We start from the raw sequence: 16,060 nt of genomic DNA, 5'->3' as shown, positions 1-16,060 counted from the left end.
GTACAGGAGAGACATGGAGCTCCTGGAGCTAGTCCAGTGAAGGGCCACAAGGATGATGAAGGGTCTGGAGCCTCTTTCCTATGAGGAAACGCTGAGGGAGCTGGGACCGTTCAGCCTAGAGAAGAGAAGGCTCTGGGGAGATCTTGTCAATGCATGTAAATGCCTGAAGGGAGGGTGTAAACAAGACTGAGCCAGGCTCTTTTTGGACAGCCCAGTGACAGGACAAGAGGCAATGGACAAAAACTGAACCACAAGAGGTTCTGCCTTCACATCAGGAAACACTTTTTCTTACTTGTGAGGTTTGACCAAGTGCTAGTTGCCTAGAGAAGGTGGTGGAGTCCCCATCCTTGGAGATATTCAAAAGCTGTTGGGATGTGGTCCTGTGCAACCAGCTCTAGGCGTCCCTACTTGAGCAGGGGTATTGGACAAGAATGTCCAACCTCAACCATTTAGTGTGATTCCATGAAATAAGTTTTTTAACTCCTGTTTGAAAATTATATTGAAAGATTCTTGGAGGCGGCAATTATTGCCAATGGTAGTAGATGGTGCAGACTGAAAGGAAGAGTATAACTAGGAATATATCATGATAGGATTTAAATAAGATATAGAAACTCACCTAAAATGGATGCGCACTAAGAAAAATATATAACAAAGCATGAACTTGCACTCGTGGAAAAATAAGCTTAATACTTCATTGGAGCTGAGAAGGATGGAGAAAATACTCCTTTTTTCCTTATCACATTAAAAACAGTCTTTCACTTTTTGTCTGCTGTGATGTTTGTGGCTTTGAGATAATTAAGCCAGTTTCAGCTTTAAAGCAGATCGCCTGCTGACCCGTAGCCTGGTTTCAGTACATAGTGCTGAAGTATAAAGAATATTAGTAGTGTCAGTAAAATATTTTATGTTTAAATATGTCAAGAGACACCTTTTGAACATTGTTTTATGAGACTTTCTTCCAAGAAATGTCTGAACAGACTAGATGTTTGGAGTTACGTTAGTGCTAAAATTTCACCATGTTGACTTGTATAGAATTGTTAATATCAGAGAAGATCGATAATCATAATATACTGAAAAAGAACATCCTTACATACTGTTGGGAACAAATGTGCCAGATATAGACATCCTGCTCTGTTTTTTATGTACTGAATACTTTATTTAAAATCATTTATTAGATATATGGGAGTATAAGGTGGTACTTAAAAATGTGGTTTAGTAACTTTTCTTGGTAACAATATAGATGTGCAGATTTGTTCCCTCTTGCCTCTTGAAGATGCTTGGACAATGTGATTTGCTTCCTAATGTTTTTGATGCCTATGTACAGTCTAGAAAATGTTTAAGTAATAAGAAAAATATATATTTTAACTGTTCCATTTGTAGGTCTCATGCTGTCGCATGCGTCAATCAATTTATCATCAGCAGAACTCAAGCTCTTATGTTGCACATAGATTCTTTTATTGAGGTGAGTGTGCATTCTTGGCTGAGGGGGTTAAGTCAAATTACATAACTGATTTATCAAGAGCTTTGAGTAATGTTTTACAACCACCACTACACCCAAACTTGACATTGCTGGCTTCCTATTCTTAGCTTCAATCCCCATTGACCAAAGTTCATTCTGTATGCTTATGCTCAGATTAGTCTAAGCACTCTCCCAACCCAAGAATAGTATTTTGAAAAATGCTTCCTTTTCATAAATAGAAGAAACTCTTGTTGCATAAAGGTACTGGCAGCAGCCTGTCACTTACCTGTGATGGAGAGTTCAGGACAGGGATCATCATGTCACTGAGTCTGGATGATGGACTGAGTGACATCTGGATGATGTCACTGAGTCTGGTCTCTCGGAATACTACTACTGATTAAAAGGGTGTTATTTCGGTTATCTAGAGTACGTTATTTGCTGCTGTTATGTACTGAAGGAGTTTTCTAGTTTCAGAACTTCATTAATGTTTAGGGTAAAAAAAAATAATTCAGGAAATAATGTTCTTCTGTCTAATGTACACATGACCAAAACACTGGGTAACAATACACATCGAGAGTCTAAAGAGTTCTTTTGCTAAACCATATATCTTTAAGAAATAATATGGTATTTTTAGGTGTGGGGTGGGAGGGTACAGAAGTACATGTTTGCATACTTTAGTTTGCCAGTCATATCAATTTAAATACAAGTTGAACTAGATTAATTGAGGCTTTTCAATTGATATTACTTTCTAACAGAATCTTTTTGCACTGGCTGGTGATGAGGAGCCTGAAGTACGTAAAAATGTTTGCCGTGCTCTGGTAATGTTGCTGGAAGTTCGAATGGATCGCCTGCTTCCTCATATGATTAGTATAGTTGATGTGAGTCTTATTTCCCAGATTGCATGCTGTAACATGTTTGGGGTTGTAGAAATAATAACAAATTAAAAGCATTCATCAGAACAGGTATGTTACTCTTGCACTTGCCTACTCTTCATTTTCCTTCAAGATTGAGGTTGCGAAAGTTTTTTAGCTAATTACCAACTTGACATTGTATTTGACAGATAATGTATATGGCAGTTGTTCATATTTCATTAAGTTAATTGATCCTGAAATGGCCAGGATCAGCCATACCATGGAGCAGCCAGGCATTGCCTGACCACAAATGAGAAGATCATGTGAAAAATCCTAGTTCTAGTGCTGATACTGCTACAGTTTACACATTGAAGCTCTCATCTTTTTTGGATCCTTTGATAACAAGGATAAGGAATGTTATTTTACGTAGCTGAGATGCTCTTTGAGCTGCTAATGAAACTGCCTACCATTGCATTCAGTTCTACAGGTTAGTGTCATTTAATAGTTTCTTTATCATTCTAGATTAGTGCAGACTTGCCTACCAGAGGACCAATCAATCAGATGGGTTTTGTCTGCTCAACTGTTTGAGTTGTAATTTTCATATTTCTGGGAAATACTGGCAGTTTCTAGTTGCCTTTACATAGACTACTTGCTAGACTGGAAATATAGCAAAGATCAGTATGTTTCTCATGTAGATTTCATGTGAAGAAGTCGGTCATAACTCAGTGTCAAATTCCGTAAGGGCTAGGTCTAGACTACATGAAGAAGGTGTCAAGTTGTTTTTTGTTGGTTTTTTTTTTTGCTTCTGGACAAAGGTATTAGAGAGGCATAAAATTGAGGTGACCCGTGACAGCCTTGGCCTGCTGCCTAGTCTTCCTATGTGTTGTCTGGAATTCCATGACACCAACCCTGGCAAACATCATAGAATGGTCCTATCCCTACAGGCCCTTGTAAAAAGTGCCTCTCCAGCTTTCTTGTCGGCCCCTTTAGGCACTGGAAGCTGCTGTAAGGTCTCCCTGGAGCCTTCTCTTCTCCAGGCTGAACAAGCTCAGCTCTCTCAGCCTGTCTCCAGAGTAGAGGTGCTCCAGCCCTTGGAGCATCTTCATGGCCTCCTCTGGACCTGCTCCAACAGGTTCATGTCCTTCTTATGTTGGGAGCCCCAGAGCTGAACATAGTACTTCAGCTGGTGTCTCACAAGAACAGAGGGAGAGAATCCCCTCCCTCAACCTGCTGGTCACGTTTCTTTTGATGCAGCCCAGGATGCAGCTGGCTTTCTGGGCTGCAAGCTCACACTGGTGGGTCATGTTGGACTTCTTATCAACCAACACCCCCAAGTCCTTCTCAGGGCTGCTCTCAATCCATTCTTCACCCAGCCTGTAGTTGTGCTTGGGATTGCCCTGACCCAGGTGCAGGACCTTGCACTTGGCCTTCTTGAACTTCATGAGGTTTGCATTGGCCCACCTCTCAAGCATATCAAGGTCCCTCTGGATGGCATACCTTCCCTCCAGTGTGTTGACTGCACGACACAACTTGGTGTCATTGTCAAACTTGCTGAGGGTGCACTCAATCCCACTGTCCATGTTGCTGACAAAGATGTTGAACACCGCCAGTCCCAATACTGACCTCTGAGGAACGTCACTGGTCTCCACTTGGACATGGAGCTGTTGACCGCAACGCTCTGCATGCAGCCATCCAGCCAATTCTTTATCCAGTGGGTGGTCCATTTGTCAAATTCATGTCTCTCCAGTTTAGGAGACAAGGATGTCATGCAGGACAGTGTCAAATGCCTTGCACAAGTCCAGGTAGATGATGTCAGTTGCTCTTCCCTTATCCACCGACACTGGCACCCCATCATAGAAGGCCACCAAAATTGGTCAGGCATGATTTGTCCTTAGTGAAGCCATTTTTGCTGTCACCAACCACCTCCCTATTTTCCATGTGCCTTAGCATAGTTTCCAGGAGGATCTGCTCCATGATCTTGTCGGGCACTGAGGTGAGACTGACTGGTCTCCAGTTCCCCAGGTCTTCCTTGTTTCCTTTCTAAAAACGGGGTTTATTTTTCCCCTTTTTCCAGTCAGCAGGAACTTCACCGGACTGCCATGACTTCTCAAATATGATGGATAATGGCTTGGCAACTTCATTCGCCAGCTCCCTCAGGACCCGTGGATGGATTTCATCAGGTCCCATGGACTTGTGCACCTTCAGGTTCTTAAGATGGTCTTGAACCTGATCTTCTCCCACAGCAGGTGGTTCTTCATTCTCCCAGTCCCTGCCTTTGCCTTCTGTGACTTGGGCAGTGTGGCTGGAGCTCTTGCCACTGAAGACCAAGGCAAAAAAGTCATTGAGTACCTTGGACTTCTCCATGTCCTGGGTAACCAGTTCTCCTGTTTCCTTCTGGAGAGGGCCCACATTTTCCCTTGTCTTCTTTTAATTCCCTCTGTACCCATAGAAGTTTTTCTTGTTGCCCTTAATGTCCCTGGCCAGATTTAATTCTATCAGGGCTTTAGCTTTCCTAACCTGATCTCTGGCTGCTCAGAGAATTACTCTGTATTCCTCCCAGGCTACCCATCCTTGCTTCCACCCTCTGTAGGCTTCCTTTTTGTGTTGGAGTTCATTCATGTTCTCATGTAACATGGTACAAGTAGGGATAGTTGGTTCTTAGGTGGTTTTTTTTTCTTTTGTTTGGTTGGTTTTGGTGGTTGTCCTTTTTTGAGAGAGAGAATAAAGCTTTGGAGATTTTATTGTCAACAAGTGATAACTTCTCTGGCTCTTCACCCTCCTAAGATCAGTAAGGACTTTTCAGGTATAAATGATGTCACCAACCAGAAGAAAATCCAAGATTGCGTTCTCACTGTATCCGGTATTTTGTTGGGAAAACTATTGCTAGACTGCTTCTCTACAGAAGACAGCAGTAGTGAATTTTTGTTCTGTAACAAAGTTTAGACCTCTCCCCCATTTCAGGGCTACTGTGTACTGTTACTGTTTTCTCCAGTTCTGTATACACATTTGTATGTGCAAATGTAATTTCCCAGAACTGACTATTGTTCAACATTCAAATGAGTCTGGTTTTGCCCCTTTGAAGCTTGAATACCTCCAAGCTGAATGCTGCTGATGGTGGCTGCTCTAACTGAAGGAAGTCTTAAAAAGAAACTTTTATCCGTAAGCCTAAAGAAAAGGCTTATGGAGAATCACTTTTAAAGTAGTTAAGAATATTAATGCAGTAGTGATTTGAAGACAGAAGGTCTTGGCCAGCATCATGCTTTTGAAGCAGACAGGTTTAGTATTAGCTTTCTTGCCAAGTTCCTGGAGCATATAGGAATGGTTGAATTTTGATTTCAGTGGGGTTTTTGAGCATGTACTTCTAGGTGAGCAGATGTGTATTTTTTGTGTTTGGTTTTTTTTTTTTTTTTTTTGGTTGGTTTGTTGGTTGGGTTTTTTTCTCCTTCCTTTGAGAACATGACAACAGGATATGTCAGGAGTAGACTGACCTAACAGATTTCAGTTATTAGATTGCACTTGCATGTTCTTATTCCTGTTCTCAGGAAACTGCTGTTTATTATCTTGTGTCTCTGTCTGTAGTTTCTTGGTAATAGCGTTCTCACTTAAGCAGTTAAGAAACTTAGAATCTGAATCACCTGGCATTAAGAAATAAGTCTCTTGGCTTATTCTCACCATAGCTTTAAATAGTCTCATATATATTTCTTCCTCTTGCCCCAAAGAAACAAAATTACTCTGGTAGTGTAGTCTGTTTTTGCAAATATTTTCCAATGTTGATAGTGTCTTCTGGGCCCTTAAAACTTACAGAAGTTTTTTTGTGGGTTTTTTTTTATATTATGTAGTACATGCTTCAAAGGACCCAGGACCAAGATGAAAATGTGGCTTTGGAGGCTTGTGAGTTTTGGCTGACTTTGGCTGAACAGCCAATTTGTAAAGATGTATTATGTCGGCATCTTACTAAGTAAGTATTAAGAATTAAAACTCCTAGTTAATTTGAAATAGTCATCTTTAAACTTCAGTTGACTTGTTCCTGGTTACTCTTATGGAGACTGTATCTAACTTCTTGTATGCTTAGAAGGAGTTTTCTGTAGCTAGTTCTTGTGCACAAAGGTCACTGAAAAGACTTCTAAGGATTTCAGACTCGGCTCCAGAAGCAACCTAAACCATGTCCTTTACCTCACCAAGTATATCCAGGTCCCTGAGTGAAAGCAATGCCACGAGTGCATTTGCCTTTACCTGAAGCAGGAATAACCCAGACTGTCTTCCCCAGCAGATTCTTTACATGCACCACAGGAACTTTATCCCCCTCTACAGTACGTAAAAGTTCTGATTGGGCTGGGCCAGCCCTGTTGGCAGATTCCCTACTGTTGACCAACCAGGTGGCCTTTGCTAAATGTGTATCCCAATGTTTGAAAGTCCCACCACCCATTGCTCTCAGGGTAGTTTTTAACAGCCCATTGTACCATTCGATTTTCCCAGAGGCTGGTGCACGATAGGGGATGTGTTTGAGGTTTAGACATCTGTATGTCTGCAACAGTGCTCGTAACTTTTTTCCAGATTAATCTGAAGACTTTTGCAATAGGAAATGAATTCTTCAGTGTTCCCAGTAAATGGAGACTGTTTTTGACATATGCATGGAAGGTTTTTGAAAATACTAGAGCAGTTTTGTCTGTGATTCTGTTCTTCCAGTCAAGATGTTGAGAGAAGAGATGCATTCTTTTCAACAAAAATGACCATTTTAGATGTAAAGCATTTTTTTTTTAAAAAGGGGGTGTTTGTCAAAATTTCAGTTTTCATAAGCAAGAGAATTGATCAAAACACCTACTGTAGCCATACAGGAATAGGAGTTGAAAACAGGAGAGCCAATGTTATGAGGAATTATTTTTAAGTTTTAAAATGTTTTTACTTAACTCCTACTTTTAATATTAAATATCCACATATTAATATTAGTCAATTTCTCAGTATAAAACTTAAACATCTTCTGGCCTACATGAACATTGACGTTGCAACAGCTTCATCCTTGGTTGTGGTGGGTTTTTTAAGAAGCTTTTAAATGTCTAGAAAAACAGATAAGAGTAACATTACATATCTTTCAGCATCACGTTTGTTGGCGAGTCCTTTTTGACTAGGGAGCTATATAAATTTGCCAATACCTGATGATAATATTAAATTATTTTTATATATTAATTAAGTGGGACAAGATCCTATCCAGCCTTTTTGTTTAATATCTTGTTCTATTTTGCTCCTATAGGCTTTCTTATAAAATATATAGCTCCTGCATACTTCATTAAGTATGCTGCAGAAAATGCCAATGAATGTGTGTTAATCGGAATACTTACTATCCTTTCAATAAAAGTTCAGATGGTAATGTGCCATTGAGATGTGTGAATATTATTGCTGGCCTGAGTACCTTCAGAAACAATACTCCTCAGCTGCAGAATTGCAGAATATACTGAGTCTGAGAGAATATGTTGAGTCTGTCACTGGTGCTGGGTCCATCAAGTAGTAGCTTGATTTGGCTTATAATACTTATTTATATTTTTATTGATTTATTTTTGTAGTGAATGTGGTTTTATGTGTGTATTTCCCCCTAGTGCTTTTTCTTCTTTTCTTTTTTTTCCATACATCAATAACATTGGAGTCCCATGGCCATAACCAGTTTAATAACTAAGTAAGTTCTAATATAGACTAATGACTTGACTAATGTCAAGATCTCTGCAGTGTTGGGGACTTGTCTTAAGGGGTCATACTTGAAGTTATCACAAAAGGATAGGAGGGCTTAATGTAGTTAGGCTTCCATGCCAAAGTCTTTCCACAGGGCTGCCTTCCAGCCTCTCGTCCACTAATTTGTACGTATACCCAGGATTTCCCTGTCCCAGGTGCAGAATCCAGCACTTGCTTTTGTTAAATTTTATACAGTTGGTGATTGCCCAGCTCTCTAGTCTATCCAGATCTCTCTATAAGGCCTCTCTACCCTTGAGGGAGTGCACAGCTCCTCCTTATTTAGTATCATCAGCAAACTTACATAATGTACATTCAATTCCCGCATCCACATAATTTATAAAAATATTAAAGAGCATTGGCCCTAAAATTGAGCCCTGGAGAACCCCACTGGTGACTGGCTGCCAGCCTGATGTAACCCCATTTACTATATAACCCTTTGAGCCCAACCTGTCAGCCAATTGCTCACCCAACATATTATGGACTTGTCTAGCTGTGTGCTGGACATTTTGTCCAGAGGGATACCTCCTTTAGCTTTGCTAAAATCCAAAACCCACACATCTACTGGCTTCCCTTGGTCAACTAGACGGGTGACCTTGTCATAAAAGGAAATTTAGTTAAGCAGGACTTTCTCCTCATGAACCCATCCTGGCTATGACCTGTGGACTGCATTGTCTCTTGAGTGTTTTTCAATAACTCCCAGAATGACCTTCTCCATAATTTTATCAGGCACTGAAGTGAGACTGACAGGCCGGTAATAACCAGGGTCTCCCTTATTGACATATATCAATATTTCTTTGTAGACTGATACCTGTGCTGGTAAATGGTATGAAATATTCAGAGATCGATATTATTCTGTTGAAGGTAAGCACTAATTTCTTTTATACTCTGGAAGAATATTTGGTTGGCTTCTGACTTGTAAATCAGAATGTTTGAGTTGGTAGGCCAGATCTGGTCTGCCATCTGTTCAATTGAGATTTAGCTTTCTGGGGCAAGGTGTGCTGTTCCAAAAACTAAATGTGACTGCTGCCACGTTTGTTGGAAAATAATCCATGGGCTTTCCTGTTTTGCCCCTGTCCCCTTCCACCCAACTTTGGCAGAGCTGGGATACTTTTACCCATGAATTACTGCAGCAAAGCAGCCTAAAAAAATTATCAGAATTCATTTTAATGCCCTTCTAGCTTGAACTACACAGCTTTTTCCATCACATTTTAGAATGTGTCTGCATACTAGAATTTCTCTCTCTTCTTCCTTCTGTAATTCATTCTTATCAAAAATAATTTCTTAACAAGAAGGATACTTTGTGCTTTTATGTGAGCTTACCTCTCTTGCTTCTATTTTCCTGTCATTTTTCTGGTAAATACTTGTCGTGGTTTAAGCCAGCCAGTAACTCAGAACCACGCAACTGCTTGCTCACTCCCCCCTTCTTCCTCCCCCTGCTTCCGGAGGGATGGGGAGGAGAATTGAAAGAATGTAACTCCCACGGGTTGAGATAAGAGCAGTCCCGCAACTAAGGTATAATACAAAACTACTACTACCACCACCAATAATGGTAATGATAAGGGAAATAACAAAGGGAGAGAATACAATTGCTCACCACCCGCCGACAGATACCCAGCCTGATGCGAGCAGCGATCTGGGCCTCCCGGGTAACTCCCCCCAGTTTATATACTGGGCATGACGTGCTGTGGTATGGAATACCCCTTTGGCCAGTTTGGGTCAGGTGTCCTGTCTCTGCTTCCTCCTGGCTTCTTGTGCCCCTCCTCACTGCAGAGCATGAGACTGAAAAAGTCCTTGATCAGAGTAAACATTACTTAGCAACAATTAAAAGCATTGGTGTGTTATCAGCACTGTTCCCAGACTAAAGTCGAAAACACAGCACTGCACCAGCTACTAAGAAGGAGAAAATGACTGCTGTAGCTGAACCCAGGACAATACTGTAGCAGAATGCAGGAACAATGGCATATTTAGTTAGCTGGGCAGCACAAGTGTGATGTGACTCTTTCATATTCTTGTAAAATCTTGAACTAAATTTACACTACATTCTGAACTTCCTTGAGCAATATAGTTACACTAGTTCATCTGATAAAAATTTTGATGACAGGGGGATGTTGAAGAAGATGAAGCTATTCCAGACAGTGAACAGGATATAAGACCTCGATTTCATCGTTCACGGACTGTAGCTCAGCAACATGAAGAAGATGGTATTGAAGATGGTAACGATGATGACAATGATCTTGATGATGATGATGATACTATTTCTGACTGGAATTTAAGTATGTCAAAGTAATGTGTAAAATGTTTTAAAATATAGCTACTTGCATAATACAAGAGTCACAGTAAAAAGAGGAGTTTGTTTATAGGAATACTGAGACTTTGCTTTTGAATATAAAAAGAACTGTCTGCTGAATATAATTGGTGGTTGGGGCAGAGGGGGAGCCTTTCAGGTGATATTTTGGCTATATAACTGTATTGACAAAAGCTAGCCACCTGTAAGCTTATTTGAAATATGGCCAATAGAGCTACAAACATAAACTTGGATGCAATTCAACAGAAGCTTTGGATTTTGAATTTTAATCCTGCAAGATAATACAAATTATGGATCACCTGTTTATTAAAAAAAAATAAAAGTCTTACACATTGTTCTTAGCTTGAGGAAGCTTAATAATGCTTTATTTTACTTCAGTCTTCCCTCTAAATCTAGTTTGTGTGATAGTATTTTTTTTTCCTCCATTTGAACATGCCACTACTGACAGCCATTACCAGTAGTTCTCATGTAGTGCAAATGAATGTACCTTGAAGCTTATGGATCAAACAACTTTGAGGCATATCTAAAATTTTAAAATTATTATTATTTTAGAAGAAAATAAGCACAAATATGCTTGCTTTTGTAAAGTATCATTTAAAATAGTTTTAACTTCATAATACTGTTCTTGTCATTGTTGTATGTACAGATTGCAGAATTAAATACATATTTTCTGAAAAACATAGCTGAAATGACAGAGGGTATGCCTGTGGTCCACAGTTTTGTTTAAGATGGTGAGGAAGCTAAAGCTAACTAGGAAAGAGAGAGAACAGAACAGTTAAGAAATCTGTTTTGATGTATGTCATCTGGACTTGAAAGAATTTTTATCTTAAATTCAGAATTGTGTGCCCTATTTCTTATCTAGTGTTCTATATTTGACTTCCATTTTGAACAGAGAGGAAACATCAGCACAGCCTGACAATTAGCAGCATTGCTTACTAATGAGACCTGGTAACTAAATATGGGAGCCTGCCTTTTTTTTTTCCTCTAGTAGAAAGCTGAAACAGACTTAGCTGAAAGCAGTAGTCTTGGGGAGTCCGTGCTGTTTATTACTGCTTTGCAGTAGAGATCTCTTCTGAGTCTTGTGTATACTTTTGTTCCAGTTGGATAATTTCTGACAGATTAAGAAGGAACTGAGATCATAATAAGCAAAAAAAAAAAAAAAAAAGGCATTATAAATTCTGTAATATGAGCATTATTTTTCTAGACATGATGGCACCACAGCAGAAAACCAGAGTAAGGATTTCTGAATCATGTGTTGAAGTTATTCTTTTCTGAGCTTTTTTGTGCTAAAAATATGTGATTAAAAACTTTAAAACAAATTTTGAGGTGGTGTTCTTTCTATTGGTGCATCACAGAATTAGGGGTAAGATATAAAAGCTCAGATCAGAGGTCAATAAATTTCTTTCAGTCTCTAGAGACTGATGATTTTGCCTCTTTTGCTTTGAGACATGGATCATGTTTGAACATTTTCTTTTTAATCAATTGATAATAGTTTTAGGCTATTTCTCCTTAGTTTCTCCAGTATGTGACATTTATGTCACAGACCTTCCCTTTTCTCTATTGTTACACCATCCTGAAATTATGTAGTGTATATAATGTTGCAATATAATAACATGGTTCCTGTCAGTGAGTGTTGTAATATCCCCAGTGTATAAGTCCTTTCAGTGGCTATAAAAATGATGCAAAATTTGATTTCCTAAGAGCTGTGACTTTGTACCAGAGCACAGTGGATCCCAGTGTATTGTAATTAAATGGAAGTATCTTTCCTCCTAATGCCCTGGCAGCTCAAAGTTAAAATGAGGATTATACTGTCTAACTACGACTGCTTTTATAATAAACAGTTTACCACTGTTAATTCCCCTCAGGGAAATGTTCTGCTGCTGCTCTAGATGTCTTGGCTAATGTATTTCGTGATGAACTTCTGCCACACATCTTGCCCCTTTTGAAGGAGTTGCTCTTCCATCCCGAATGGGTAGTTAAAGAATCTGGTATCCTTGTTCTTGGAGCAATTGCTGAAGGTAAGGCAACAGTGCATATCAAGTTGCAGAATTTTTGATTGATTCTAAAGCAGCTCTGTAATTCCTTCTAGGTGAATTTACTTCTATAAACAAGTATACGTCTTTAGCTGACTTGGTTTTAGTGATTAATCTCTACATCTGCTCATTGGTGACTGCAGTTATTTGTTTAATTTTTCAGTTTCAAATCTGTGCATGTTTTGGAGACTAAATAACTTAGTTTCTTTTATTCCTCTCTTTCTTAACTCTGCAGCATATATTTATTGGTTTCTCATAAAGTACCGCCTTGATTTTGATATAACAGGAATATTTATTAAATTTGAGCCTTACATTTCATTCATTGTTTTTAGAAATGGAGACCAGTCCTGTGACTTCAGTACCTTGAGCTGCTTTTTGTGGATGGTTCTCTGATTTAAATGTGATAACTTCCATTTCTTTGTATTTACTCACAGGCTTGGCTTTTTACCTGTATTTCCAGCATTCCTGTCCATTTTGCAAACTGAAGGAATATGTTTGGGTCCATGCCTGGATTAACTCTTTTCCTACAGTGCCTAGTGAACATACTTTTTCTTTGTTGCTAGAAAACTTTTTTGTTGATTTTGATTTCAAGTCAAGCAAACTTTGTACTTCTGGCAAATCTCAGTGTGTTACTGCTCTTGCTGACTTGAAGTGTGTAGATTTCTTAAGGAATGCTTTTTAATGATATGATGATTTGTTATCAAGGCCTAATCTTTCTCTACTTGTTGTCTTGGTCACTCTGACTAGACTGGCATAAGACTTCCAAGCTTTATGAACTAATATTATTTGGATGTTCTTGCTATACTCCATTTAATAAAGCAGAATTTCTGGAGATTAGGGAAGCACTGAAGTAGAAATATAGTTGAAATGAATGTAAATTTGATTAGGAATTTCAATTATTGTTTATGTTGAGGTTTCTTTTTAGGACTTAGCATAAATTAGGTAGAATTGCTTTGTATAATGTTAAAATGTATTACTACATGATAGAGGATGAAAATACATACCTTCCAGGAAATAGCGAAAAGTTATGTTTTCTAATTCTTTGTCGTGGTTTGAGCCCAGCCGGTAACTCGGAACCACGCAGCCGCTTGCTCACTCCCCCCCTTCTTCCTCCCCCCGCTCCCAGAATGTAACTCCCATGGAAGAATGTAACTCCCATGGGTTGAGATAAGAACAGTCCAGTAACTAAGGTATAATGCAAAACCACTACTGCTACCACCAATGATAATAATGATTAGTGAAATAACAAGGGGAGAGGATACAATTGCTCACCACCCACCGACCGATACCCAGCCCGACCCGAGCAGTGATCTCGCCTTCCGGGTAACTCCCCCTGGTTTATATACTGGGCATGACATGCTGTGGTATGGAATACCCCTTTGGCTAGTTTGGGTCAGGTGTCCTGTCTCTGCTTCCTCCCGGCTTCCCCTCCTCCCTGGCAAAGCATGAGACTGAGAAAGTCCTTGGTCGGAGTAAACATTACTTAGCAACAACTAAAAACATCGGTGTTATCAGCATTGTTCCCAGGCTGAAAGTTAAAAAACACAGCACTGCACCAGCCACTAAGAAGTAGAAAAATGACTGCTATAGCTGAACCCAGGACATTCTTGTACTGTAATAGTTTTATTTTTCCTTCTAGGCTGCATGCAGGGTATGATTCCATATCTTCCTGAGCTGATCCCTCACCTTATTCAGTGCCTCTCTAACAAAAAGGCTCTTGTGCGCTCCATTACATGTTGGACTCTTAGTCGCTATGCACACTGGGTAGTTAGTCAACCCCCAGACACATACTTGAAGCCATTAATGACTGAGTTGCTAAAGCGTATTCTGGATACCAACAAGAGAGTACAAGAAGCTGCCTGCAGGTGAGCCAAAGCTTAAACAAAAAGCATTATCCATGACACTGCTTTTTCATGGGAAACTAATTTAATGCCTTTATCAATGAATACATGACTGCATTTCTAGCTCTTAATGTATTTTATTTTTTTCCTTTTAAATTGGAGTAGGTTCAGCTTCTTCTGAAGTAGTCACAAATTACTCCGAGTTGAAATAAAATGTATTTCTCTTGTCCAGTTTGTTTTCAGAATATATGAATCACCAAACTAAACAATCTATTGCAGTAAAAGAAATTATCAGTATGTGACAGCTGTTTATATTCAATATTTTAAGTTTCATTGACCAGAAATCTGGCTTTTATATGCCCTATGAACAAGGTCAATACTGATGATAAAGGAAAACTGTCCTATCATTGCATTAGTGATGTTGTATATATTTAGCTCAGGATTACCAAAACATTTGGGTTGCAGTTATTTCAAGGGATATTCCCTTTCTCTTGAAAGGAGATCCTTGGAGGTAAGATTCCCTTCTCCCACTTGTTTGCTAATATTAAAAAAAAATTAAAAATAAATTGACACAGCATTAATGAAATGGGTACACCTCTTGTGCAGGAAGCTCAGCAAATAAAGCTTTCACATGTCAGTTTGTATGGGGCAGAAGTGTACACAGCAGACTGCCAAGAAAGTTTCCTTATAAAGCAGAATTAGATCTGTAACATGTATACGTAACAGGTTTCACAGGAATATTTTTGAATTTTGCTCATCACAATATAAGAGCTGAATCTTTGTGTTCAATCAAAATAGATTGATTTTGTCTCAGTAATACCATTTTGAAAACATACCTTGGATGAATTTGAGGACTAAATACAGCTCTATGTTTAAACAGAAATGGGTAGTTTGGGGCATTTTTGGGTGGTCTTGTTTTGTTTTTTCCAAGATACTGACTGACCTGTTTGGGGTGGGGTTTTTGTCATTCAGTGCCTTTGCTACTCTAGAAGAGGAGGCTTGTACAGAGCTTGTTCCTTATCTTGCGTATATCCTTGACACTTTGGTCTTCGCATTTAGTAAATACCAGCATAAAAACCTGCTCATTCTTTATGATGCTATAGGAACTCTAGCAGATTCTGTAGGACATCATCTAAATAAACCAGTGAGTATACCTTATGTTCTGTAGAAGCACTTGTCATATATCGAAAAACTGGTTAGGTGTTTTTTGTCGTGTGCTTTATATGTTATAAAACAGAAATACTGACCTTTCTGTGTAGACTTCAGTAATAAATATTTACATGTAAAATACATAGACTGCGTGTAATTTTCCCACTACCAAATATTCCCCATTTTGAATAAACAATTGTGTGTGTGGTGGCTTATGAAATGTGCTTCTCATTATTGTGATTTTTTTTCCTCATTCTCAGAATTTTTCAACTCAGAGGAGATACGTATATCAATTTAGATATGAAATGGGACTTTAAAGAAATTGGTGGAATGTGTGTGCTAATTTCTGATTTTTTTTATTTTTTTTTTGTAACCACTTTCAGTATAGCTAAACTGGTCTGTGTGTCTTTCCAATGTATTGGAGCACATCATTATTAGAAATTGCTTTATCAGAGAGCGTGAGAGACATGCATTTTATATATAAAAACACAGAATCCTTTGGACAAAGCACAGATAACACACAGGCAAATATAGTGGGTTTTTCGTAGTGTACATAAGTTCTTTAATAGGATTTGTATGCATGTCGTACATCTTATGATGGCTATTTGTCATGGTTTAACCCCAGCTGGGAACTAAGTACCACACAGCCACTCTCTAATTCCCCCTCCCTGCCCAATGGCATGGGGAGGAGAATCAGAAAAAAG

General features: G+C 39.0%; 1 protein-coding gene across 6 annotated transcripts in view; it reads left to right on the top strand.

The window, feature by feature from the left end:
• LOC115619106 (transportin-1-like) overlaps positions 1-16,060 on the top strand; it is a 40,152-nt gene that overhangs the window by 7,308 nt on the left and 16,784 nt on the right. For 5 of the 6 annotated variants that reach the window (XM_030511150.1, XM_030511149.1, XM_030511148.1 and 2 more), the window contains exons 4-11: positions 1,378-1,459; positions 2,212-2,334; positions 6,147-6,265; positions 8,829-8,889; positions 10,130-10,301; positions 12,199-12,351; positions 14,006-14,231; positions 15,180-15,351. In XM_030511150.1, the coding sequence (XP_030367010.1) occupies positions 1,378-1,459; positions 2,212-2,334; positions 6,147-6,265; positions 8,829-8,889; positions 10,130-10,301; positions 12,199-12,351; positions 14,006-14,231; positions 15,180-15,351 (1,108 nt within the window). Of the gene's footprint in view, positions 1-1,377; positions 1,460-2,211; positions 2,335-6,146; positions 6,266-8,828; positions 8,890-10,129; positions 10,302-12,198; positions 12,352-14,005; positions 14,232-15,179; positions 15,352-16,060 lie in introns of those variants that run through there. The other variant, XM_030511152.1, reaches the window with a different exon arrangement.

This window comes from Strigops habroptila, chromosome W, assembly GCF_004027225.2.
Source record: "Strigops habroptila isolate Jane chromosome W, bStrHab1.2.pri, whole genome shotgun sequence".
In the NCBI taxonomy this organism is placed as follows: Eukaryota; Metazoa; Chordata; class Aves; order Psittaciformes; family Psittacidae; genus Strigops; species Strigops habroptila.
This window is presented reverse-complemented; position numbering and strand designations above follow the sequence as displayed.